Here is a 27,601-nt window from a genome sequence, read left to right on the forward strand (position 1 = left end):
AGATTAACTCTCTAGGAACCCTATCATTAGCTTTCACTAAGTCAATAGAGACCATATGGAGATCCTTCCTCCTCTCCCTATATTTCTTCATCAATTGTCTCAGTAGGAAAATAACTTTAGTTTTAAACCTCCCTGGCATGAAACCAAACTGATTTTTTGACACATTCTTCTCATGCTTAGTCTCAACCACTCTTTCCTAAAGTTTCATAGTACGCCTCATAAATTTAATCCCACGAGAGTTATCTCATTTATACAGCTCTGTATATCTCATTTATTCTTGTAAATAGGTACCATGGTATTTTTTTCTCCATTTATCTAGCATTTTCTTTGATCTTACAAGCTTGTTGAACAACTTTGTCAACCAAAATAACCCAATATCTCCCATACACTTCTAAACCTCTATTGGTATCCATTTTATCCAAGGGCTTTTCCTATTTTCGTCTTTCTCAAAGCTTCTTTCACTTCATATATCCTAATCATATGAAAGTATCTATGGACTTTGACATAATTTGAGTTTGTGGTTCCTTCCATCCCTATGTTCTTATAGTGATTGTCATTTATCAAGTTCTAAAAATTGCTTCTCCAATTTTCATTGATCTCATCGTCCTTGACCAGTACCCTCTGGTCATCACTCTTAATCGCAAGTTTGAAGATATCTTTCTCACTTTCTCGTCCCCAATCTATTGTAGACTCATCATATGCCTTAAGTTTAGCCTCACTACTTTCTTCACAATCTTTTTGGCATTTCTATGTTGTTTAAGGTTTTCATTGTTTTAGTCCCTTGTCAGGCTTTGAAACAGGAACATTTCTCATTGATAGATTTTTGTACATTGTTATTCCACCACCAAGTTTCCTTATATGATTGGCTTGTTCCTCCAGATACTCCTAAAACATCTTTTTTCCAGTTTCTTAATGCACTCAACCATCTCAGTCCACAACATTTACTTCTTCCTCGACATTCCACTTTCCTTCCTCCAATTTATTTTTGAATAATTTGGGTCTGATTTGGATATAAAAATAAAAATAAAAATGATGAGTCTGATTTTTTGGATATTACCCATCCACAATGGGGCCCATGACTTGGACAATCTGGATTGACATACATGGATGAGTCACACCAATATGAGAAAACAAAAATAAGGGCTGCAGCACTCTTAATAGATTAGAGCTCCCAAGTACACAAGGTTCTACATAGTTTACACAGGCTCCCTTAGACAATGATTTGAGACCTTTTAATATATAAGTCATAAACCACATTCCCACAACTATCTGATGTCAAAAAATGACAAAGACAATACTATTAGACAGAAAGCAGTGGTAGTTGAGTTTGTATTCTCAACAGAAAACACACAGCTGTCTATATACATGAAACACAGTGTTATAATAACTTTTTGAGAAGGAAGGATCGTTACTCTCAATTTTTGAACGGACAGTTTAAAATACCATGTTTTATGTACACGAACAATTGATGATATGTCTGATGCTTCCCACAGGTTCAACATTGCAACAGAGCTAACTGGACGTTGTAGAAATGAAGGGGAGCTGGGCCTTATTGGTATATTGGTCTGGATGAGATTCATGGCATGCAGACAACTTACGTGGAATAAGAACTACAATGTGAAACCACGGTAGGAAGCTCTGGCACCCTTAAATACCCATGCCGGATACAACATGAAATGGGTATTGGCATGGGATTAATGTGGGATATGGCTCAGTCATTCCTAAATGCTTTATATTAAAGAAATTATTTAACTTGTAGAAACACATTTAAAATTTTAATAATAGCAATAGTATTGTTATTCAACATAAGCTTGTTGATTGTGTAGTGAGATTAGTGCTGCTCAAGATAAACTTACTGATTTGCTGCAAAGAATCTACACTGAAGAACCAAATCATAGGGAGATTGTGAGGTTGATTATGGCAAGCATAGGCCGTGGGGGTGAAGGTGACGTGGGACAGAGAATTCGAGATGAAATACTAGTTCTTCAGGTATATTTATCTTTTTTATTTCTTGGATTAGTGGCATTTACCGTCATTATCAATCTCCAAAAGATCTTATTCTTTTGTCCAATGTATCAGAGAAATAATGACTGTAAGGGTGGGATGATGGAAGAGTGGCACCAGAAATTGCATAATAACACTAGCCCTGATGATGTGATAATTTGTCAGGTGAAGTTATTCCTGATTTAGAAAGTTTAAGTGTTTTCTTTTATAATTAATTTCGGACCACAATTTCCTTTTATTTGGAGCAGGCACTCTTGGATTATGTTAGAAGTGATTTCAAAACTGATGTTTATTGGAGAACATTAAATGCAAATGGCCTTACAAAGACCATACTTGCAAGTTATGACCGTCCAATTGTGTCAGAGCCTCGTTTCAGAGCTGATACCAAAGATGGGCTTATCCGTGACCTAACATCATACTTGAGGACATTAAAGGTTGGTTATAAGAGCATACTTTTACTGTACATGGAAATATGAACTCTTTGTGTGCATTTAATTGTAATATGAATAGAACTTCTATAATTGCAGTCTGACTATTCTTGTGAGCTTTGCTAAGCCCACACATGCATGCAATAAAGCTCATTTACATGCTATACATGTGACAGCAACACTATATTGATGCCCTGGCCCAATAATCAAGCTGATCCACTGGTTAGGTTGGCCACGGTTTACAAAACAAATCTATGCGACTGAAAAACTTGGCTGAAGTTTTCTAACCCATCTACCTGTTTCCAATATTGGTGCCCACATGCTGAGTGGGAGTACTTTCAGAGAAAACACGTAAAAGGTCTAACCAAACTGATGGATGCATTCGATCTCACACCTATGTGCCATGCTGGCATGTGTGGTGTGTACTCGAACTGTATTGCACATGCATGTGTGTTTAGGATAGCGTCCTTTTTGTTATCCTTGTGCTATTAAATTGCAACCCTAGCTGTTGGGAAATATCAATTCATCCATCGGTCTTATTTGGCAGATTTGTTTCTCCTTGTTATGATTACATCTACATTAGAACAAGCATTTCATTTTATTATCTTTGTTGCATCAACATGGATACAAATGCCAAATCTTGTCCAGTATGTATTGTTGGATTTCCAGTAGAGAAGGCTATAACTCCTCATTTGCAAATTGGCCTTTTCTAAAAGGGAATTATATGACACATGAGTTATTCCTCATGTACAATTTTTCAGTGATGATTGAATATATTTTCCATGTGTATTGTAGGTTGGTACATGCAACCTATCCTTTGGATTGTCTCTCAATAATCCTTGTGTGTGTGGGTGTTGCATCCTTCGAACATGTGATGTCTCGTGTGTTAGCATGACCTGCACCTATAGGGAGGCACCCATGTCGCATTGTTTTAAGCATGGATGCTGGCATCTCATTTTACAATCTTCTTTTATGTGTCAAACATTGGATACCTTTTCACATGCACACACATACATACATGTGTGTGTGTGTGTGTGTGTGTGTGTGTGTGTGTGTTTCACATTGTTTTAAGTGTGGATGCTGGCATCTAATTTGCAACTCTTTTTTATGTGTCAAACATTTGGATATCTTTGTGTGTGTGTGCGTGTGCGGGTGGGCTCTATTTCCAAAGGATGATTTTCATATTTCTTAAATATTTTTCGGCCATGTTTCACACAGGCTGTTCATTCTGGAGCTGACCTAGAATCTGCAATTGTGACTTGTTTGGGTTACTCTTCCAAGGTAAGACTGGTGATTATTTTCAAGGACCCTCTCTTATATAATGTGCGATTGAAAGAACCAGATCCTTTTCTCTTTCTTTCTGAACCAGCAAGGATTCAAGTGGACCCACCTTTTGGTGATATAATTTAGTCATATGGATGTCCTAATCATGAGATGCGTTATGCCCTGATAACCTCCCTATCAAATGATGCTAACCATTTAAGGAGATGGACAATTGTAACCACTTGTCCACATTTAATGGGTGGCCAAATGGATCATTCAGATTATCCAACAGGGGAGATTCTTTTTCAACATGGGTCCCACCATATGAACACATGATCGCGAAAGGTGGGCTCGACATGTCCAGCTTTCAGACAGCAAATACCCATCGTTGTCATCCTCCAAACATCAACATAATTTTATTGCAGACTTTAACATTCTCTTTGTAATTTATATTGGATTACAGAGTCATGATTTTATGGGTGGAGTCAATGTTCAATCTGTTGGTGGCATATCATTAAAATTGCGGGTAATTAGCATCTCTTGTTACATCTTTGCATCTTCATTATTCAATAATTTGTCCTTCGAGCAATTGCACGATGATACAAGGGATAATACATCTTGTTCATGTTGCAGGAATGCCTGAACTTCATTCAAGCTCATGTTGAAGATCAGAACGTTGGTCCTTTGATGGAGGTTTGTGTTAGTTAAGATGCTCTTTTTGAAGTGGATCTGTCCTTCTCTTTCATTCCAAATAATATCTATTGCAAACTTAAAAATGTTTTGCCAGAAACTACTAGAAGCCCGCGTTGAACTCCGTCCGATTTTGCTAAAGCCCCATGGAAGGTTGAAGGACTTAATTTTCCTAGATCTTGCATTGGATTCATCTGTTAGAACATCCATGGAGCGGGGATTTAAGGAACTAAATAATTCCCATCTGCAGGTAGTCATTTGTTTAACTTTGCTTCTATAAAAAGATATAGAACAAAACCAGTGTCTTTGTTTTGGTAATTTCATCTGTCAACCTACCTTGCATTTGCAACACTATGCGATGAAAATTTTGCTTTGTTGCTGTGATTGTTGAACAGGGTATTGTGTCCTTCATCTCTTTAATGCTTGAAAATTTATGCTTATCAGCAGTTGACAATGAAGACCTAATTTGTTGCATGAAGGTACTTATTTTACTACTCGGCCCTATTCTATTGATTATTTCTCATGGCAGAAAATTTTTATATATTTTTTCTTCTGATGTGCAATTGTAAAGCTGTTCTTTGGTAGTTTAGAGCCATCAATTTCCTGGGAGAAAGCATATGCTACCCCAAGGCGTTAGTTTTCACATGTTGAAACTAGCTAATGTTTTCCCATTGATTTAGCAGTGGACTGTTATTAAGCTCTCTAATTTAAGTTGATAAGCTTGAGTTTCTGAATAAACTGAGTTATGCACTGCAATTTCGCAAGGGCTATCAGGGGTATATTCTTCAATATGTTTCAGTGTTTTTGGGTGATGCATTGCTTGATTTGTCAATTTTTTATGGGTTGGCACAATGGCTGCCAAGGTCCTAAAGGGAAACTTTTTGGAGACTTGCTCTTTTCTTGGGCCAGTTGTTGATTTGGGGCTGAGCATAACAACAAGTGCTTCAACAATCACTTGTATTCATGATGACGTGTTCAGGAAGTCAAATTGAATGTGGTTGCGTGGGCCAAGTCACTCAAGCCCTTCGAGCGTTGCTCTTTTGAATTTTCCTATTCTTTTTGGAATGTTGTGTTTTAGAGCATGTGTGGATATGTGGAATTTAAGGGAAAAGAAAGAAAAAAAAAAACAATAATTATCCTATGATGATTTTCATGAGAACTCAAACATGGATTCCAATTTTGAGTTCTTATTTGCATAGAAAGTGGAAATTTCATGTTCCTCACAATACTCACTTAGTTTCTTGGGCCAAGAATCCAAATTATGGAAAAGTACAACGATGGTTGGGTGGAATCCACCCTTTTCTTTGCTATCCAAACAACACAGATTGTCACATCAAAGGAAAACCCTTTTCCATTTCCATTGTTTGGCATGGAATCCATTGTTTTCCAAACACGGCCTTAATGTTTCGGGGTGATGACTTCTCATAATCACCTTTTTTTTTTTTCACTCGTTTGGAATAAAATTTCATTACCTTTTGTAAAGTGGAAACAAATAAATATCAAAAGTTTACATTTTATGTTATTGTACCGGACCATTGGCTTAATGTTTTGCAGTTTTGGTTTCACTGTTTATAAGAGATCTCTAATTGCACATATTGTGTGTGTGTGTGTGTGTGTGTGTGTCTTTCTCTTATCTCTATATATCTATGTAGCATGTGAAAGTTTGAAACCCAAGGTAGCTCATAATATTGTTGACATGCAATTTTACCAACGAGTAAAATGAGCCCAGACACATCAAAGGGAGCCTTGGCGCCTGTTTAGGACAACTTTCGATGCTTCGCACCCAAAATCACCCTCTGCACCTACCTTGAAAGAGGTTTCTTCAGCAAAGCCTCCGTGCAAATCCAAAGCTCTTTGTGCCAGTCTACCAAGGGACAAGTGTCAATGCTTAAGCGCTAGGCGCTTAGACTCTTCCACAATAGATGTTACTTTGCCTGGAGATTTTATGGAATTGAGCTCTTCTCATCCAATGGGAGGTGGAGACACGCATATACTTGTGTAACAATTTTTTTGAGGTAAATCAAGATCCCCATGTAAATACTTCGTAGCACATTCCTTGCAGGACTCTTCGACGATTTGACATTCTCTTCTTGGGACTTCAAACATTGACGTTCATCTCCTAGTTGAGGTTCACTAGTCTAAATACCTTGTAGCACATTCTTTGCAGGACCCTTTGACGATTTGACATTGGCTTCTAGGGACTTCAAACATCAACATTCATCTCCCATTTGAGGTTCACTAGTCTAAATACTCCCATTTCGGCTAGGAAGGCTATGCATCAAGTGCGGACCTCCAAGGGGAAGCCCAAGTGCCAAATGCTAGACTTCCAAGTGATACGGCACAAAGCACCACTCCCTCACCATTGTTAAAGGATAACAGGTGTTATGATCTAAGACTAGTTTCTCTACTTTGCCTAACTCTATGCGCCAACTGCAGACCCTTAAGCAGTAACCGCTAAGGATCTTGTCACCAGACGATAGTCGCTAACATGCAGTTTGATGCATTCTTTTTGTGATATCTGGAACACAAGACCCCTAGCAATGTTGGAATGATCATGCTTGTGCACTCTGCAAGGCTATATGGTTATTTGAAGTTGATGCCTCTCAGGATACGTGATACACATTATTTACTACTATCCCGATGCCTAACTGACTATATGAGAACAACTATACGCTGAAGGTTGTCACTTGTATCTCAGTATGATCTAAACATTCTGAAGACGAAGGACAATAAATTAGGACCTTTATGCACCATTTTCATTTCACCATTCTATACCATGTGACATATTAATTTTCCTCTGGTTTTTACCTTTTAATCAAGGCTTTTTCCTCAAGGAATGTAATCAAGGGCTTATGTAAAACCACAACTTAGAATGTATTTTTTCCCCAGATCAATAAAACCCCTTGAAAGAGATATTTGGGTGCACATCTTGTTCACGATGGAGTTAATAATCAAACATAATAAAAGAAACCCAATTCTTAAAAACAATTGTACTTTTTTCTCCCAACTGAAAAGTCACATATAGACAGACAAAATTTTACATGATAGGGTTTGACAGGAAACCTTGCACAACTAAAAGGTTCCAAACTAAATAGTAATAACTTTGTTGTCGAAGCTTGAGAATACATAAATCCATTACAAGTGTAGTGCCAGTCATGACTTCCATTTGTTTTCATCTGAGCCCTTTCCTTTGAGTTAGATCATGAATTATTCATGATGTAAGACTTTTCTTCGCTCGAAAGGTCGTGCCTTAGACCTTTCCGAGTCTATGTTCTACTAATAGCTTCTCCTTGTGCTTCTATTTACTCTAGACCTTTTCTATCTTCATTTCATTGATTTTGAAAGCCCATGATGGATTTCCTTTCTCTAATGCTTGGCATTATTATTTTCTGTGAAGGACTGGTACCGTGTTTGTGAATTGTACAGACCAAATGATGATCGGTGGGCATTACAAGCAAAGGCTGTTCTTGATCGAGTCCGTCTGGCACTAACTGACAAGGCTCACTATTACCATAAAATGATTCAGCCTAGTGCACAATATCTTGGTCAGTTGCTTGGAGTGCAGAAATGGGCAGTAAGTTCATATTTGACTCAAGAAATTTTCATTAGACATAGTGAAGCACATGTATCTGTTATTTCAGATGGTGCACATCCTCAAATCACTTGTATTATGAGTTTATTTAAGAAATTGTTTCTGTTGTCAGATTGACATTTTCACAGAGGAGTTGATAAGGGCAGGATCAGCAGCTAGTCTTTCTCTACTCGTCAACCGTCTAGATCCAGTTCTCCGAAAAATTGCAAACCTCGGCTGGTACCATTTTGAGATTCAACAGTTTTTGTGGGCACGACTTCAATGCACTCAGGGTTCAATTTGAGTTCCTGCAGCCAGTTTCTCACCATTTAAATATGGTTGGTGGGAGTCTATGAGCAGTTCAAAATTTAAAATTTCAAACTCCATTTTCAAATACCTGTTAAGATTTACACTCCCATTTACAAATGGTGGAAGAAATAAGTGAACCCACTCTTAATGAACACCTGGCACATGTAATCATGTCCCAAATTCTATTATGCATTTTACGAATATTTTTTGAGTATGAGAATAAAATAAAAATAAAAATAATTCATGACTTCAAGCTCCATGATTTATATGCTTCCAAATTAAGGTGTGTTTGGATGTACCACCGAATCACCATTAACTCCAACTCCAAGTCAGCAAGGTAGACTTGGCACTATGAATGACATGGAAAACAGAACCAACATTAACCGGGCTCCCCATTTTCCCACATTTTCTGACTGAAATCTCAAGTGTGACATGTATGGGAAGGTCTCAAGCGTATCTCACCTGTATTTTGGTGCTAGCCTACTGGGTCAGCCTTGGAACTGGGAACTTCCAAGATTGGCTTGCTAATATTGGACATAAGTACTGAGCTAAATTCCATGTTTGTGACAGTTGGCAGGTTATCAGTCCAGTGGAAGTGTGTGGTTTTGTAACTGCTGTAAATGAGTTGATTAGTGTTCAAAACAAAGTCTATAAAAGACCGACGATTATTGTTGCAAATAAAGTGACTGGGGAGGAAGAGATCCCAGATGGAGCAGTTGGCGTACTGACACCGGATATGCCAGATGTTCTTTCTCATGTTTCTGTTAGAGCAAGAAATAGCAAGGTACAATACCTTGTGATGTGAAATGTAGAGCCAGTTTAGATGCATACTGCAAGAAATGCTACTATGAAACTTACACTTCATGGAGTTGCTTGAAATTTGCACCAAAACATCTCTATTATATACATGGACCTTTGTTGGGTGATCAGTACTATTGATTTGGTGGACCATGACATGGATGAGCCATATCCCAAGAATCAAGGACTGCAGTATGGTAGACATGAATCAGTTGCCTGATTTGAGGGTGATAGACTCCAAAAGTGAGCAGCAGTTGACTTTCATAAAGAACTCAAAACAATTAGATGGTTACAACTTACAAGCATCCAGTCATTACATCTTTTGGCCTATACAAACTCAATGCAGTCTGTGTCATTATACTGTTTCTCTAATGCATATGGTCAAAACCTCTGATGCTGATTATTGGAGTACATTATAGGTGTGCTTTGCGACATGCTTTGATCAGAACATTCTGCGGGATCTGAAGTCGAAGGAAGGCAAAGCCATCTCGATACAACTGAGATCAATGGATCTGGTATACAGGTATGCTTTCTTGCAATTGCTGAAATTTCAGTTGGCACCTTTATTTTATTTTATTTATTCAATAAGAAGGGTCTTCATGTAGCCAACCCCAATTAATTGGGCTCAGATGATAATGATGATGAATAGTCTTCTCTACTTGCAGCGACATCACCAGCTCAGATTTGTCTCTTGGCTCCAATTCATCCTCCATTCCACGGGGACTTAGTTTAAAGAAGAAGGATTTTGGTGGTAAATATGCCATTTCAATTGAGGAGTTCACCAGAGAATTGGTATGCAGATTTTCAATTTGGAAATACTTCTTTAGCTTTTACTGAAAAGTTAACCATGATATCCATGTTCTTTTTATTTTTGATAATTCCCCTTCTGCTTGGAATACAATAGTTTATGATGAAATTCCTATCAAAGCACTTGTTTCTCTCTCTCTCTCTCTCTCTCTCTCTCTCTCTCTCTCTCTCACACACACACACACACACACACACACACACACACACACACAACCACCTTCATGGAGTGTTTACCAACGTCCCTGAATCTTTTAAATGACGCATGGGATTACCAACTGTCGATTTGAATGATCCATTCATTCATACAACTAGGGGCAAGTCATGGTGCAAAAATCATGCCAATTGGATAATCCTAAACATCCAATCAATAGAAAAAATGGACAGTCAAGATTGAGTGGAGAAACAAAATAGGTCCAATCATCATCTTGATGCATCTATTCGATTGATCCCACTTTGTATTGCTTATAATTCCCAAGTAGTGCTTAGGTTTGATGATTCTAATGTTATGATCTATGGCTCATAAAAAATGGATGATTGTAACAAGTTGGCTCCATTCAAAGGGCTAGGATCATCTGAATGGTATGATTCCTGCACCATGGCTTGCTCCCAATAGTACTTTTGAATGAACCATCCCAATTGATGATTGGGCATCCCACATGTCACTTAAAAGCTTTGGGATGTTGCTTATGTCCCCATGAAAGTGGGAAGTTAGCATTTCTCGTCCCAACCCCCCACACCATGTTCATGTTGAAGATATGCATATGGATTGATTATTTCCATCTTTGTTGCACTGTTTTATTTTTTTTGAAAGATTATCTTTGTTGCACTGTTTCTTTTGTGCTGTTTGAACTCTACTGCCCTTTCAAAACTGAGGAGAGAACAAGATTTACTTTGTTTCTTGATTTGTTAGGGATCCATTTTACCGATAACAGTGATGAGATCTCTGAAGTTCCTGGATGGAACTAGCATATTTCAATAGAGGGATTTTTTTAAAATTTTATTCTGAGTGTTGCAAGTTTCTCACTGATGGATAGGCCAATAGATGATACTTCTATGTGCAGATTGATATACTTGCAAGTGATATGCACTGATATTGTTTTGCATGGGTTGCCGGAAGGAGGCTGACTCATCAGGATAAAATGAGAATATCCTTTGACAATGGCATACTTTTATATGTAGGTTGGTGCGAAGTCTTATAACATTCAATACTTAAGAGGAAAGGTACCAACATGGATAAAGGTCCCGACATCAGTTGCCCTACCATTTGGAGTATTTGAAATTGTCCTGCAAGCAGACATAAATAAGGTAAATTTTTTTATTTTTTATTTTTCTTTTTCACCCATCAATGTGAAAAAAATAAAATAAAATAATCATGGTACAGAAGTGGCAGTCTTTGGTTTATCTTCTTGTAAGTCCCACTCTTCATCACAGGCATTTGTCTTTTGTAAACCGTTAATGTGGCTTGATTAGGTTTCATTCAAATTTCTTTCATTTATCATGCTTGGTAATTAAAAAAAAATGCTATGATACCTTGACATGATACAGATACATAAAATTTGGTTTGACTCCACAGTTTACAAAATTCTTGAATGCAAATACGGTATGAGTATTTGTCCAACATATGACAAAAGTGATAGTTTCATAGTATTTTAACGATCGGATCATTATAAGAATTTTTAAGAGAAAAATAGTCATCCAAAACGGTGAATTGATGGCATTCTTCTCTCTATCATTTCATATGGTATTTATATGTATTCATATACATACATATATAATTATATATATAATATAATATTATATATCTAGAACTTTAACACAAAGTTTGTGGGGTGTGTGTGCGTGTGTAAAAAAAAAAAAAAACATTAACACATAAAGTAGACACTAACTAGTTAAGACATTTGTAGGGTACTAGTATAGGCTACGGCAGCATCCGTGCTATATTCCGCCCATATCCATGTACTCCAGATACTGGCACTTCGGGCAATAGAGATATAAGGGGACTTGGCAAAAATGCATGACAAAATATAAAGATCTATTTGAGCAGTCATGCATAGAAGATTGTTAAAGAAATCAAATGTATTACTGTTTAATTGTTCTATATGTATTTGAGTATCTCCACTCTTATGTAAAATTCCATCAATCTCCGTGTTCTCGTACTACTGTGCAAATGAACTTCCAAGCTTTATTATGGTTAGCATAGAGGATCTCCTTAGTTCCAAGTAAGCTTAGTAGTTCATAGAGAAGGCATGGTTGTGGTTAAGATGATGCAGGAATCAGTGTCAAACAATCGAACTGATCATGTCATTGATCTTCTTTGACAGAAAATGCTAGACACTCTACATCTATGTCACTGATTCTAGGCATGGACCTTTACTCGCATCATAAAAATTTTGAACAGACATCAAAAATCATGGACAGGAAGAGCATAAATAAATTTCCAGACAATAATAAATAAAAAAGCAAGGATTCTTTTTTATTTTTTGTTGCGTTTTGTAGCAAAATATTTAGTGACATGTATTATATGATATGCAAAATGCTCAAAGGGATTGAGTACAAACTACAAAGCAAGATTTAAGAGGATGAGGTCTTCAACATTGTGAAGTGTGTGAGAGATTGTAACTCATCTAAAATCTCACTCATATGCACATGCCATTCAAAATTTTCAACTTTTTCAAGAGAATTTTCATATTACATGTATGCAGCTATGTGGTCTATTTACACTTGGACTTCAATCTTTATTGCCACTGATCACGCGATCAATTGTTTCTTACAGGATCTCGCAAATAGAATTTCCTCATTTGTTAAACTTGTAAGTGGTGGTGACCTTTCAAAACTACAAACTATACAAGAAACCATCCTACGCATGAGTCCTCCTTCTCAACTGGTAATTATTTCATGATACAAGCTCTTTTACTTGATAGTTTCCTATGTACTTATTATTGAAGCGTTTGGATGATTCTATTATCATAGAGGAGATTTGTTTTGAGTATTAGAATCCTTCTCAAAACATACTTTGCATGAAACTTCAGATATTGAGAGCAACTATCCACATATGGAACATGTGATTTGTATTGGGTTGATATTTTCAAACCCCTCTCAAGGGATCATTTTTAGGCCCCCATGGTTGGGCGCACACACAAGACGTTGAAACTGTTACTTGACTCTATTCATGCATGGAACGGGTGTGCTTGATTTCCAATATAAACCCCTTTCTGCAGCTATGGCTTTTCAGTTTGATTCAAGGTTATATTGCACACATATTACCATGCATTGCAGTGTTTAGGCTTCCGATGCGACATATGTTTCTTTCAAACCTTGTTTAACTAATGAGTTCTATTCAATAGGTAAAAGAAAAGCCTTAAACAATCTTTACATTTATCTTGTAAATGCCAGCATGTTTTTTCATGAAAAAGTTTTCATTACAAGCGTACTTCCTATGCATTTTGGTAGATTAATGAACTGAAGAGCAAGATGAAAAGCTCAAGGATACCCTGGCCTGGTGATGAAGGCGAGGCAAGATGGAACCAAGCATGGCTAGCAATTAAAAAGGTGTGGTGTCCATCACAAATCCTACTTTTTAAGGTTAGAATACATTGATTATTTTTTTTCCCCTTGATTCTAATGGCTTTTGTATGCTGAAAATTTTCTCGATTAAAAGTGTTACCCATGGTCAGGGCAATTTCACATCATTTGGACCATGGTTCCATCTTGCATGTAGTTCGTAATGTAAGCAAGTATATGGGAAATGATCAAGACTTACACAATGAATAATGGATGTAGTTTGCATTAATGGGTTTCAAAGGTGACATTCAAATGTGGAATGGCAAAACATGATTCATGTAGTTGACCCCAATTAGTTGGGATAAGTCTTAGATGATGATGATGATTCCATTAACAGGTTTCAACAATTCAATGGCTCTTTAAGGATAGCTTGCCCGATAAGAAAAAAGGTTCTATAAAATATGGGAATGATACAAGTCATGTTAGGCAAGGAAAGGAAAAGAAAGAAAAGAAAAGATCTTCTAACAATCATCTTTGTTTTAAGAGTTGGTACAGATCGAGATAGATTATCATTTGGCAGGATAAAAAGTTGACGTGGATCACCTCTCAAAAAAAAAAAGAAAAAAAAGAGGTCAAAGTGGATCATATAACACCTCTACATGTTCCTTCTGGATGTGCTAACATTCTCTCCAAAGACCAATGAAGAGAAAGCATAGTTCTAAAGCTAATTGAGTAAACTCAACCCTATTGAATTTTGGCAGGAGTCACCTTTTTTAGTTTAGTCACTTTTGAAGGCTCAGTTGACTCAGTTAAATGGGAAAAAGAGGCTTATTTGAGAAAATATTTCAAAGATGGACACTTTCTTATTTGTATGGTCTTCTAACACCTCTCCATCAAAGTGTTTTTTTTTTTCCCTGTTTTTACTGCATTCATGTGTTTATCCATAAGTTATATAAAAAGCTTCAAATACTACTCAAGTACCTATTTGATTCTTCAAATCGATCCATACTGAGTCGTCAAGTTGACTCAGCCTAGCTGGACATCGAGTTGAATAGGCTTTGGGGATTTAAGACTATAAAAGAGAAACGGCTCCCAAAACATGAACTATTATTCATTGCACAGAATACAAAAGAAGAAGAAAAAAATATTTTTTTTTTTTGGGATCAGCATTAGCTAGTACTACATCGCCATTGTCGTCATCATAATAGTCTTGTCCCAGCTATTTGGGGTTCACTTTATGAACCCTGTTTTGCCAATCATTCCCATCAAAGGCCCTATCCTCAGAAAATGAACAAGCATAAGCTAGTGGTGGTTTCAACACTTGTGCCATGTTTGGGTACATGTTTTCCAAGGGAAAAGAAAAGAAAAGGTAATGATTAGTTCCATGAGCATTTTCGAAACATGAATTTCATTTTTACAAGTCTTGTTTAGATAGTAAACGAATATCTTATACTTGTGAAACAACTGTCACTTAATTTCTTATGATACAAAATCCAAACTAAAGAAAAGTACAATGATTGCTTCATGGAATCCTCCCATATTCTTTGCTGTCAAAACATCTCAAAGAGTCACACCAATGGAAAACCCTTTCCATTGCCATTGATTTCCATGGCATTGGTGATATCCAAAAATGCCCTTAGAGAATCTCAAACTAAAGACTCATGCATGCCCTTTTTCAGGTTTGGGCTTCAAAGTGGAATGAAAGAGCATATATTAGCTGCAGAAAAGCTAAGCTGAATCATGATGACCTTCGTATGGCTGTCTTGGTTCAAGAAATAATCAATGCTGATTATGCTTTTGTTATCCATACAAGAAATCCATTAACAGGAAACTCCTCGGAGATTTATACTGAGGTAATATCAATGAAATCCTTTTAAATTATCTTGAAAGAAAACACAAACTCAGGCTCTATTATTATTATTTATTCTTGATGTGAGAGCAGATTGTGAAGGGCTTGGGAGAAACTTTGGTGGGTGCCTATCCAGGGCGAGCTATGAGCTTTGTTACGAAAAAATCCGATCTAAAATCTCCAGTTGTAAGGCCATCTTTATGTGTACAAATTCACCTACACTGTTTTTTAACACCTTTATTTTGCTTGGTTGCACACTCTCATTCACTCATGGGTTGATTGATTCAGACATCCTTGTACATCTCTGTTTGTAATTTGCTTAGGCAAGGGATTTCATGATGTGGGGGGCCATGGTTTGGTAATCTAGACTGTTGGTCTGATGGGACCAACCTTGAATCGAGAGGATGTCCCAAATTTTTTAGATTGGAAGATCCTAACCATTTGATCCTTGTCCTTTTCTCTCTTTGTTAAATGAATGCTTTCTTTATTTTCTTTCTTAACTGACTACCCGTAGGACAAAATATCAAGGTTTAGGATCTCCCGATCTGGGAGATTTCTGGGTGTCGCCCTTCACATTGAGAGCATCAGATCAATGGTGTTAATCGCCAGACCATGGGCCCCACATGCATGGAATCTTGCAAGTGGATTGTTTGATGTCAATTTGATCTTTGTTTGCAGGTTGTTGGTTATCCAAGCAAACAGATAGGCTTATTTATTAGGAAATCCATCATATTCAGATCAGACTCCAATGGAGAGGACTTGGAAGGATACGCAGGTGCAGGGCTTTATGACAGGTTAGTTGATATTCCATGGGAGTAGGATATCCTACTGTCCGTGTCAATGTGGAACATGTGCAAGATCCAGGCCGTTCATCATAATACTGTCCTGAAAAAGAAATTCAGGTAGTCCTACAATCAGGTGGACCGCACATGTGCATCAAATTCACCGTCGGTTACTTGTTCTAACTGTTATAGCGGGCCCCATCTGATGAATGGCGCATTCTGACACATGCAACTCATTGTTTGACATGAGCAAATGAGAAACTGAAGCATGGATCTGGAAATTCATAGACTGAAAATTTTGCTGGTGTGTCATGTCAGTGTACCCATGGACAAAGAGGAGAAAGTCATATTGGATTACAGTTGTGATTGGCTGATCGTCGATAGAAGCTTCCAACGTTTTATATTCTTGAAAATCGCAGAGGCCGGTAAAATCATCGAAGGCCTATATGGTTCTGCCCAGGACATTGAAGGTGTGGTAAAGGATGGTGAAGTGTATGTGGTCCAAACAAGGCCACAAATGTAGCTGTATATGAAAAGCATCGCAAAGCAACTACACAGACATTTCAAGCTGTAATTTTATAAATATGTGACTTCTATATGAATAAAGGATTTACCATTTTACTAAAGAACTACAAGATCTTGATCTGACGGCTTTTCTGTTTGCACATCCAGGGCCTAGCATTCACTATTCAATGATCTAGATTCTGGACCATCAGGCCGTTAAGCCCTACTGATAATGAACCGTGACCTGAAAAATCCACCAAGTTGGAAGATCACAGCCACCAATCTTGGGATATTTGCAGTTGAATATGGCAGTCAGCGTTTGTTCTCTGAACCATCCTTTTGCGGGCCAGAATGGAAGGTTAGGATTGTACAGTCAAGGTGGTTTTTGGGAATGGTCCATCTGAGGTGGCTGCTAATAGAATAATGGTTTGGATCACTTGCAGAAACTGTAATCTTGAACATTCTGTGCATATCTTGCTGTTGATAATCGTAGGATGTCTCTTTACTCAATCAAGGCCATGAAGCACCTTGATCTGTGATTTGCAAGAAAATATCCAATTAACCAAACATCCCCGCCTTCATCAATATGTTGACAGTGTTACCAAAGCTTTTGAATGATGTATGCAACACATCCTAATGTCTCATTCTATAACATTAAGGGCAGGCCATGATGCAAAACTCATGCTTATTAGATGATGCTAACCTTCTGATCAACAGCATAAAAAATGGACGATCAAGATTGAGCAGAGGAAAAAAAAAAGGTCCAATCATCATCTTGAAAATAACTACAGGTAGGCCCCACCATGGACCACTCACTATTCCAAAGAAGCCTTCTTGGAATCATGAGTGGTCAAGAACATGTTGATAGCCTAAATTCCGAAATAACGGATCGCAGTTGATAATATCTTGTAATAACTTTTTCTTTGGGTTTAGCTCTTTTGCCTCGGGTTTTATCACTTTGTTTGAATTCAACTCTTTTCGTCTTAGAATAATCACTTTCTTCCTCCCCTCAGCTTTGCTTACTTAAATTCTTAAGTTTTGTTGTACTTTGATGGTTGTATTCCTTCGGTGATTGTCCTTTTGTGTATCTCTTTGAATCTTGATCTGCGATGTTATACTTGAATTTATCTTCTGCACTTGTATCTCGTATAGTTTCTTGAATTGTGAATGCATTCTAACATGTGTATCTATTATTACATTGTTGATAGCCTAAATTGTGGAATAACATACCAACCTCTACAACAAACATGCAGATCTAGTGAACTCTTCACATACCTTAATAATTGACGAGGACAGATTAATCTCTATCACATATCAAATGAGGGTTGGAATAATTTAACTTATCACAACTACTCTTACAGAGAGTCTCTGCATTATACGAGTTCATGTCTCTTCGAAATACCGTGCATATGTAGTATGGTGTAAGTGAAGCATCCCTTTATTTGAACTGATCACAAATATTGTAGGGTCCACTAGTATGCTCAATCAAATAATCCAACAATCAAATCCAAACCATTTATCAAGTACTGGGAGCATCCAATGGTGTAAAACTCAATGTAGCCAGAGCCATACCATAGGGAACAATTTGGGGATGCTGATAATTAAAAACCTTTGAGATGTGTGCATGGCCACTCTGTTTTGCATATGCCATCCAATCCATTCAAAAGATGTGCCCCACTGATGAATGGACAACCCAAAAATCTGCCAATTCCAAAACTAAGGTGGGGATCACCGCATGGGTTTAGATGCTTTATGCATGAATTTATATCATGTGGCCCACCTAAAATTTTGAATCGAGCTGATTTTTTAGCGCGCAAGGAGAACATGAGGAGGCGCTCATGATGGACGGACTGGTTGTCATAAATTTGTCATGGTGGGCGCCACACATTGCATTGTAGGTTAACCTTAACATACAAAGCTTTGACATGGTAGGTAATATGGTTAAATAGGGCTAGACTCCTGTGTTATTTTGGCGCCATTTTAAAAAAGATGGCAACTCTGTAAGCGTCCACATGGCATAGTTTTAAGGCAATCCGGACCATCCAAATGATGACCCAATTGTGGAGAGAGGGTAATATAAAAAAATTGCAGTGAGAAAGTAATAGTAATCATCTGATTTTTGCCTTCAAATTTGGACCTCTTGACTAATTTACTTTTGACCACCTGATAGCCATTAATTGGATGGTTCTGATTGATTGATCGGTGCGATTTTAGCAATATATGCCATCCACAGTGGGACCCACAATTTAGATGGTCTGAATAGCTGCGCATCAGTGCACATGTGAGTAGGATGAGTCGCCACCATTTTTTTTTTAATGGTGCAAAACTTCTCACATCCTGTGGGCCACCTGAGATTTGGATCTGCCTCATGTGTTTTTACAAAATGAGGTTGATTCAAAATCAGGTGGACCCCACCAAAGGAAAGGATTATTTATTTATTTAAAAATACAAAAAGAAAAAGAAAAAAGAGGATGGTATTTTTCTATTGCATAGACAAAAGTAAGGGGCATATATACAAAAAAAAAAAAATAATAATAATAATTAAAAAATAAAAATAAATAAAATACAAAGGATTAGGTTTTATTACCCAAAAAAAACTTTGATACTCCGACGGAGCGTGGTGGATGATACGCACTCACTTAGAAATTTCATATGTAGAATAGTGCCACATGTATTCTGGGATGGGCCAGCAAGTATCTCTATCTGTCTAGCATTGCTGGCACGTGTGCATGACATCCGAACGTGTATCAGGTGCACCCACAGCTTAGATCTTATGTCAACAAAATCAGGAGTTTCACTTGTCAGGTAGGCCACACATTTTATTATAAATAAAATGGACGGTCATCAGTTGATCTCTAACAGGACAATTACATGGGTCCCCATGATACACGGGTCTGATGTCCAACGTGACTAGCAGGTTGGCACATGCGGCAGCGTGTAGGTGCATGTGGAGGTGTGAGTACCGAGCTAGCAAGGCTCGTGTAAAATGAGTTGAATAGATTATACATGAACTTGTATAAATAAATAGAACGTGTGAGTACGTGACCAGCTTGGCTTAAAAAAGTGTAATTTACTGAATATCTTATTAATTTAACACTGTTCACATGGTGCATGTGAATGAGATCTTGACCATCCAACCTGTGGGGTCCAATCTAGGAGAACATGACACTAGAATCACAACCGCCAGATAATCGGATGTTCCTACCGTTGATTGGAGGGCCTTTACGCTTTTGAATGTGGACTAGGGGCCATTTCTTTACAAATCTAATTTCTTGGGCTAGCCCACCGATGATGGGCCCACCAGATTAACGATCCAGATGAAAGGTGGTGATGGCCTTACTCAATTCTTTGTGTTTTTAGAGAGTCCTAGTGCAAAATCATAGAGGATTAGGTGAGGCGGGGCCTACCTAACACAACATGACTTGATGCGATGAAATTTGATAGTCAATATAGCAATTAAAAATGACCACACAAAGCATGTTTGAAAGTCATTAGGTATAGTATATGCATGATTGACATCACGCAGGGCTGGCCCAATCAAATCTCAACATGTGAGGGGTGGGGTCCCTACCTCATCAAGTATGCCATGTGGGCTCTTTCCACATGACCCATGCGGCAAACTTGTGCAAAATCCATGCCATCTAGGTAGGGTTAGTTGTTACAAAGATAGACTGAGTGAAAGATACCTCGTTTTCGTTTCAACTATAAGGTCTTGGCATCGATTCCCCATAGGGGGTGGCTGACAGTGAAGTGTGATCTGACAGTGGGTATACTGACAAGCTAACAAAAACAGAAAAAAAAAAAAAAAAGTTGTTACAGAGAACTTATGCAACAGAAAGCTTTGTGGGCCTAATGGAATGGACGTGGCATTTGCACATTTGCTTTATCCATCATTCGATCCCACTTGTATTAAGATGTAAGCTAAAACATTCATTAAGGTAGGCCACAGCAGGAGGAAAGGTGGGGCGTAGCTTCCGTGGATCCATGTCTATAGGGTCAAATGTGATACATGTGCTTTACATTCACATCATTCATTCATTTTGAAAGCTCATCTTAGGGCACTATAGAAAAATTAAAGCAGATCCAAATATTACGTGAGCTATACCATGGGATGTAGTAGTGATTGGATCTTCACTGTTTGAAACGTCATGGGGGCCATTGGAATGTTTACTTGCCATCTAACCTGTTGATAAGGTCACAAAGATATGGACGAAGAGATTACACAAATATCAACTTGATCCAAAACTTTTGTAGCCTAAGGGAAGTTTTTAATGGCTGTTTTCTATATTTTGCTCCACTTAAAATTTGGTTATGCTTCATTTTTTCAATCATGCCTAAAATGAATTTTTAAAACAGTTGAAAGGCAGGGATATAAGACATATATCACAGTGGGCTCCACAGTCAGGTCCCACCCACATGGAAGCTGCCCTAGAAAAATGAAGATGAGGTGCCCACCACTGAAACTTTCTTGGGTCCACCACTTTGGATTAAGCCGACATTTGGTTTTTTTATTTTCATTCATGCAATCAGCTAATGAAATGGTTGGGTGGCATATAAATATCATGGTAGGACTCGGGAAGAGTTCAACAGTGTTATCAAATTCTTATTATTTTCTTGTGATGTGGTCTACTTGTGTTTTGAATTAATTTATTCTTGTGCTTTTTTAAATTGAGTGGATGTTACACACCATACGTTGGATCCTAGGTAGCCTTTTGTTACATTAACTCCTGTTGACATATGTTTTAAAGAATTTGCTTCCATGGGATCATGATCATGCACAAATCCACCATACACGTGCATCCACTATACACGTGTAATAAAATAATTCAATCCAGGCCTTCCAAAATGTGCCCCCCATTGTGAATGGTACATATCCACAAAACCAAGCTAAAAAGGTGATCGTAATTGTCCCATTATTAGGCATTGAATTAACCAAAAAATTTCCATGACTTGGGAGGGTATGGCCCATATAAAACGTGGCTCCCATTGTACATAATCCAAGGGTCGGATTAACTGGCTGATCCAAACCGTCAATTGGTAGCCCGCACCAAATAAAAGGTTAAAAATAAAAATAAATCAAATTATCCAGATTTAACGAACTATTCTTGATGATTCAAAGATTAGTAATGGTCCACCCATTCCGATACTGGGGCTCGGCCAATCTGTAAAGTGGGTTCCACCATCTGGACCGTTTGGATTGAGGTAAAGGTAAAAATGCAAAAACCATGTCGAGGAATTCCACAACAACTCGCTCCCATGCGCCCCACTCGCACATTTGTAGTATGCCATGCGTGTTCAAGATCAAGTCCATTCATTAGGTGGGCCTCGACGCCAACTTACCTTAGCCTATAAATCAGGCTTGTCCGTTTGTAAGATAAATGAGGGTTGCAAAAGATGTCCAACGGTCCATATTCAATGTAAAGATACAACCTACCTGGTAAGTGGACCAACCTAATTTCTTGCACCAGAGTATGCTTGCAGCGTCCCCACCTAATGAAAAGCTCTGATCTCACACACGTATACCAATTTCGCACGTGCGCTGTGACACATACAGAGAGTCTCAATCGCAAGGTCTTTTCTTTTTCTCATTGCAGTTGCAGGCCCGCCAGCAAATTAACCGATCAGGGTCCCTACGAACTGATGATCCATGCCGTTCATCTATTTTCATTCGTATGATTCTCGTAGCACTAGCCGATCAAAGATCATTTCAGCCCATACGAACGGCTTCCTTCAAATTAAACTTTGAACGGACCGTCAGATTTCTGATAAATGAGGATATTTTCTTTCAAACAAAACATCTAAGTGGCTTTGTTACAGATGAACGGTCTAGATCAGCTCTTGGTGGGGCAGAATCCGCGAGAATCTTCGGCGCGCATCCATAGCAATCCTCCTGCAGGCAAAAATTCCAATTTCCAAAAACGTCCCTTTCAATTCCCCAATTTTCAGTTTTATCACCATCGTAACTCGGATAACCGCTCTCCCACAAATCTCCAACCATTCGACTGCCACGCTCTGACTTGCATAGACACGCGGAGGTACTGATTTTCGGTAACTAATCGCTGCGTAAGATAAACGATCATCAGATCGAAACCGTCCATCATATTAAAAAATACATTTTAACCATAGATATTAAAATTTATTCAAAAAATAATAATAATAAGTCAACGTAAGGAAAAAATTAAAATCATGCGTAAAAATATAAATTCACATGGTGTGGCCCATTTGAGTCTTGGAATGTCCTGATTCTCGGAGAATATATTCATCCGTGTGTTACACGTCAGATGAGTGGATTTTATAGAATATATACATGCCTGTGTACCCCACACATAGTTTAGTCGATTTTAGTGGTGGAACTTCCCATATCAAAGTTTCCTACGGTGTGGCCCATTTGAGAGTTGAGTCTGAATAATCTTTGGGTTCCTGTACAAAAGGTGGCTGGCTAACAATATGGACGGTGTGGATCTATCAATGTGAAGTTATTTCATACACGTCATTGAAAGTAACGCCTAGGCTTCGTACGAAAGTCACGCAACAGTCTCCGCCAACCCTGTTTGCCTCGTTTTTTGCGCCCCACAACTTTCCCGTTGTCCTATTCGGCCATGGGAGCGGATTAGGTGCGGCCCCACCCTCGACCGAGAAGGTGTGGACCTTACCGTGGGGCCCACCTTGATGTATATATTCTATATCCATGCCGTCCATTTGTTTTTTGAGATCATTTTGGAAAGAACCCAAAAAATTAAGCAAATTCAAATATCAGGTGGACCTACTTTAGGAAACAGTGGTGAATGAATGTCTTACCATTAAAAACTTCCTAATGCCCACCGTAATGTTTATTTTCCCTCCATTAATGTCACATGGACCTGGATGAAGGGAAATGACAAATATCAGATCAGCTTATCCAAAACTTATGTGCTCCTTAATAAAATTTTAATGGTATGGTCCAGCTGAGATCTGGATCTGTGTCATTGATATTTATAAATGGGCGGACAGTGTAGATATAAGATATATGCATTAAGGTAGGCCCACGTTAAGGGCCAAAACGTCTGGGGTTAGGCCGGTACCGCAGCAAATCCGCTCCCTACGGGCAGTAGGGTTGTTAAATACTCTGGCAGAGGAGGATGCTTGATACGCACGCGCTCAGAGATTGCACACCTGGAATGCAATAACACAGATTAAACCGAACAGTCCCAAAATCAGATTGATCGACCAATCCTAGCCTCAGATTGTTTCTACTTATACTTGACATCTCATTCCCGTTATTCCATGCAACGTGTTCCATTTGAGTCGTGGGTATGGCTGAGTCCAAGTGACAAGGCCTACCATAGCATTCGAGATAGCCTTATAGATGTAATCACTAGGGTTGAAAGTGGGTCGGGTTGGTGCGCCTCACCTAAGGTTCCCGTACCTCAATCCTAATCCAACTCAAACCAACCACGGGTTTGAAATTCTAAACCCAAGCATTTGGTGGGTTGGTGGGGTAGATATATGCTAATATTTTCATTATTACACGTATCTATGATATTTTCAATACATATTTTATTTTTTATACATATAATATTATTAATTATATATGTAATTATTTAATGTGAAGAAGCTTTTTTTTTTCTAAACAAATAAGCTAGAATATAGGACAATTATTCATTTAGAAGCCAAATTGTATATTACCCAATCTATTTAATCAACAGAAATAATGTGGACCGACGAAACCTAACGGCTTTAGAATATCTCATGCCTTCAACATATGTGATCTGCACTCAATTATAATTAATTTATAAGGAACTTATATATTTAATTGGGTTCGGATTGGGCCAAGCAACTTGAGACTACAGCTTGAGTCTAACCCAAAATTTATTAGGTTGGTGTTTATATAGCGTGAGCCTGAGGCCAAACATAATATATCCTGCCCAAGCCCAACCCAATGTCGAGCCGGTTGAACCCGCCCAACTTTCAGCCCTAGTAATCACCACCATTTATCATAGTGGGTATACTCTTCAGGGCTCACTGTGATGTATGTATCTACAATGTCTATCTATCTGTCCGGCTCAAACTTTGAGCACAGCTAAAACTAAAGTAGACCACACCAAAGAAAACGGTCGAAATGGAATACCTACTATTGAAAACTTAAGGGGTTTTCCCTTCATCCAAGTCATCCGTGACTTTATTAAGAGGTTTGATGACAAATAAATAATACTGTGGGCCATAGGAAGGTTTTAACGGTGGCATCATCATCCTTACCATTTTCTTTGTGTGGTCTACTTCAGTGTTGGACATCTTGAATTTTGGTCTCATGCCATCAAAAGAGCTGAAAATACGAATGTACGGCGTGGATAAAACACATACATTGCGATGGGCCCCACAGAGTATCTACCCCACTGTAAAGGTTGGTGAGGGCCTCACCCCACTAGCCGCTTCCTGATTTTGACCATACAACCCACAGACTTTTGTTTAATGCAGGTGCAGTAACGATTCTAGAACTGTTATTTCATACTCTGGCAGACTACCCGCTTGATACACGGTCAGTTGGAGATTGTACACGTGGCATACATTAACTTAGATAAAACCGAACAGTGCTAAAATCAGATCGTCTGAGCTGTGCTGATCTCTGATTCTGGGACACGTGTGTTGAAATAGAAACCATTGGATAGCTATCATTTCTAACGTCCATTAAGTCATAAGTGGAAGTGTCACAATTCTTACTTTATGCCACGTATTCTATTTCAAGTGCCTGCGTAGCATACATCACCTCCGGCCAGAGTATCAAAGCTTTTCTCATTCCGATATTATCCCGACGGCTCCAGTCTCCTTGCAGACACCCCTTCCAGCTCTCTCTCTCTCTCTCTCCCCGACCCTCCCTTCTCGAATAACCATTAAGGAGAGGTAGAGCAGACATTCAAGAAAGGTGACCCATCTTGAAGAAAAAGGAGAAAGAAGAAGAAAGAAATAAATGAAAGAAAAGAGACTCATGCGTTCTCATTCTATGGATTGGTTGATCTGGGTGACGTGATTTCGGCCTTCGTATTCAAATAACCCAAATCCCACATCGGAATTTTGGGTCTCTCTTCCCTCCTTCTCTCCTTCTCTTTGTTTTTTTTTCTTGGAGATTGGATTTTGTAGAAATCAAAGAAGAAGAAGAAGAAGAAGATAAGCTTGTTTGTCTCTCTCTATCCATTCAATACATGTTCTTGATTGGATTGAATGAGCAAAACCAAGAATAAATTTCTGGTTTCCCTTGCTTTTTCTTCCTCTCATTTGTTCTGTTCTTGTAGCACTGGATAGAGGAAGTAGAAGAAATTAGAGAGAGGAGAGAGAGAATATTGCATGTGTTGTTGCTTGAATTGGATAAGCAAAACGCACCAAACCAACATTGAAATCTTGGGTTTCTTTTGTTTTGCTCCGCTCCTTGAGAATCTGTTCTAGACTCTTTCTGTCTTTTTATTTTGGGGGTCTTTTTTTTTTTTTTTTTTCCTTTCTAAGAATGGACGTTGCTTCATACCTGAACTTCCCATCTCAGAAATGGGATTTTGGATGCGGCTCCTGGGCCTTTGAGTGTTTCGCGGTGATTTCAAATATCTCGATGCTGCTTCTTGCGTTTGTTTTGGGATTGAAGGTCTTCTTGCAAGTGGGGAGTCATTGCAAGGGAATGCATGGATTTCTTGGCATGTTTAGGAGGAAATCAAGTGATTTGAGAAATGGGTTTTGTTCCGGGAAGGATGCTGGCGATGTTTCGGGTCCAAACAAGTCTTTTGGCGGTGATTATTGTAAATTTGGAAAAGTTTCTACTGTTTTCCTTCTTGAAAAATTGAAAAGAGATGAGTTTTTCAAAGAGAGACAGAATTTGGGTTGTTGCCAAGAAGAAAGAGGGGACTCTACGTATTGCAGAAATGGGAATTTTAGTAGTATTCTCAAGGCAAGAGAGTCTTCGGAAGAAGATGAAGAGAAAGAAGAAGGTTGTGAGGGCCATGAGGAAGATGATGTTGTACATCTAAAAGAAATGATTCTGATCGAACGAGAACGTCGAAATGCTGTTTATTTAGAGCTTGAAAAAGAAAGGCTGGCTGCTGCGTCTGCCGCCAATGAGGCGATTGCAATGATTCAGCGCCTTCAGAACGAGAAAAATCTGATAGAAATGGAGGCCCGCCAGTACCGTAGTGTTGCTGAGCAGAAGCAGCTTTACGATCAAGAAGTGATTCGAGCTCTTCAATGGATTGTATCGACACATGAATTGGAGAGGAGCCTTGAAGAGAAGCAATTGAAGCAGAGTCGGAGAAGGTTGTTCAAGGGAAATGCATGCGATGAGACCAGTAATGAAGCAGAAGAATGCCATGATGATGAATATCAGTCGAAAGACTGTGAAACAGATCGATCAGTGGGGTGTAGTGCAATTTGAATCTGTCTTTAACTTCCGTAGATGATTGTGCAGATCGGCTAATGGGTTCTCTTGATATAGATTCATCACTCATGTAAGTTCTCAATGTTTTTGGATTAGTGGATGGACATCTTGATGGAAATGTATGTGTGAATCACCCTTTTCATGTTAAATGATTGTATGTAGAAATGCGATTTTGGGAATAATGTAGCTGACAGTCTTTTATTAACATCAATAAGGATGTATTACCTATCGTTTTTTTTTTTCTGTATGTTATACTATAAAACTTCAGTTCTATACTGCTATATGTTTCTGTGATTTCCTGTATGGATTTTTAACCTCCATCAAGGTATTTCCAAAGGTTTGATATTTGAACGGGTTATCCATTTCATGCTTATAATAAATCGTAAGTAAGCTATCAACGAGCTCTACACCCTGGCCAATCACCCAAGGTTCATTAGCTCTCATATAACTTCACAAAATTCAATTGTTTTAGGGATCAAAGTAGGATTTTAAGTTAAAAACTTACTAGTTTTGGTAAGTTCCATTTCTGCTATTGCACAACTAGTTGCATGAATTTTTCATCTGTTGAACATGTTGCATGCCATTCACATATATGTCTATGTATGTATGTATGTATGTATATGGATATACGAGGAGGTCCCACAGGTTGTTTTCTATGGTGTGGTGAGTTAGCAGTTTGCTCAAAAAAATCCAAGCTTCCAACAA

The 27,601-nt window shown here is 38.3% G+C and overlaps 2 protein-coding genes across 7 annotated transcripts in view; both read left to right on the forward strand.

Annotated features, from left to right (window-relative positions):
- Window positions 1-17,638, forward strand: part of LOC131228650 (alpha-glucan water dikinase 2-like) — a 28,117-nt gene extending 10,479 nt beyond the window's left edge. For 4 of the 6 annotated variants that reach the window (XM_058224459.1, XM_058224460.1, XM_058224463.1 and 1 more), the window contains 21 exons: window positions 1,494-1,628; window positions 1,827-1,989; window positions 2,080-2,169; window positions 2,253-2,438; window positions 3,651-3,713; window positions 4,159-4,221; window positions 4,329-4,388; window positions 4,483-4,635; window positions 4,781-4,864; window positions 7,783-7,959; window positions 8,090-8,196; window positions 8,836-9,049; window positions 9,483-9,586; window positions 9,729-9,855; window positions 11,050-11,175; window positions 12,644-12,754; window positions 13,321-13,419; window positions 15,051-15,224; window positions 15,314-15,406; window positions 15,899-16,014; window positions 16,321-16,650. In XM_058224459.1, coding sequence (XP_058080442.1) covers window positions 1,494-1,628; window positions 1,827-1,989; window positions 2,080-2,169; window positions 2,253-2,438; window positions 3,651-3,713; window positions 4,159-4,221; window positions 4,329-4,388; window positions 4,483-4,635; window positions 4,781-4,864; window positions 7,783-7,959; window positions 8,090-8,196; window positions 8,836-9,049; window positions 9,483-9,586; window positions 9,729-9,855; window positions 11,050-11,175; window positions 12,644-12,754; window positions 13,321-13,419; window positions 15,051-15,224; window positions 15,314-15,406; window positions 15,899-16,014; window positions 16,321-16,525 — 2,650 coding nt within the window. In that variant the 3' untranslated portion in view covers window positions 16,526-16,650. Of the gene's footprint in view, window positions 1-1,493; window positions 1,629-1,826; window positions 1,990-2,079; window positions 2,170-2,252; window positions 2,439-3,650; window positions 3,714-4,158; window positions 4,222-4,328; window positions 4,389-4,482; window positions 4,636-4,780; window positions 4,865-7,782; window positions 7,960-8,089; window positions 8,197-8,835; window positions 9,050-9,482; window positions 9,587-9,728; window positions 9,856-11,049; window positions 11,176-12,643; window positions 12,755-13,320; window positions 13,420-15,050; window positions 15,225-15,313; window positions 15,407-15,898; window positions 16,015-16,320; window positions 16,651-17,170 lie in introns of those variants that run through there. The other 2 variants (XM_058224462.1, XM_058224464.1) reach the window with 2 other exon arrangements.
- Window positions 17,639-25,357: 7,719 nt separating this feature from the next.
- LOC131229345 (protein FLOURY 1-like) lies at window positions 25,358-27,125 on the forward strand. Its single transcript, XM_058225283.1, has one exon. It carries the CDS (start codon window positions 25,982-25,984, stop codon window positions 26,891-26,893), a length of 912 nt encoding a protein of 303 aa, XP_058081266.1. The 5' UTR covers window positions 25,358-25,981; the 3' UTR covers window positions 26,894-27,125.
- Window positions 27,126-27,601: the final 476 nt, after the last annotated feature.

Source organism: Magnolia sinica, chromosome 16 (assembly GCF_029962835.1).
Source record: "Magnolia sinica isolate HGM2019 chromosome 16, MsV1, whole genome shotgun sequence".
NCBI classification, from domain to species: domain Eukaryota; kingdom Viridiplantae; phylum Streptophyta; class Magnoliopsida; order Magnoliales; family Magnoliaceae; genus Magnolia; species Magnolia sinica.

What these genes read in the sequence shown, in the direction of transcription:
- LOC131229345 (XM_058225283.1), top strand. Translation starts at nt 25,982, where the DNA reads ATGGACGTTGCTTCATACCTGAACTTCCCATCTCAGAAATGGGATTTT.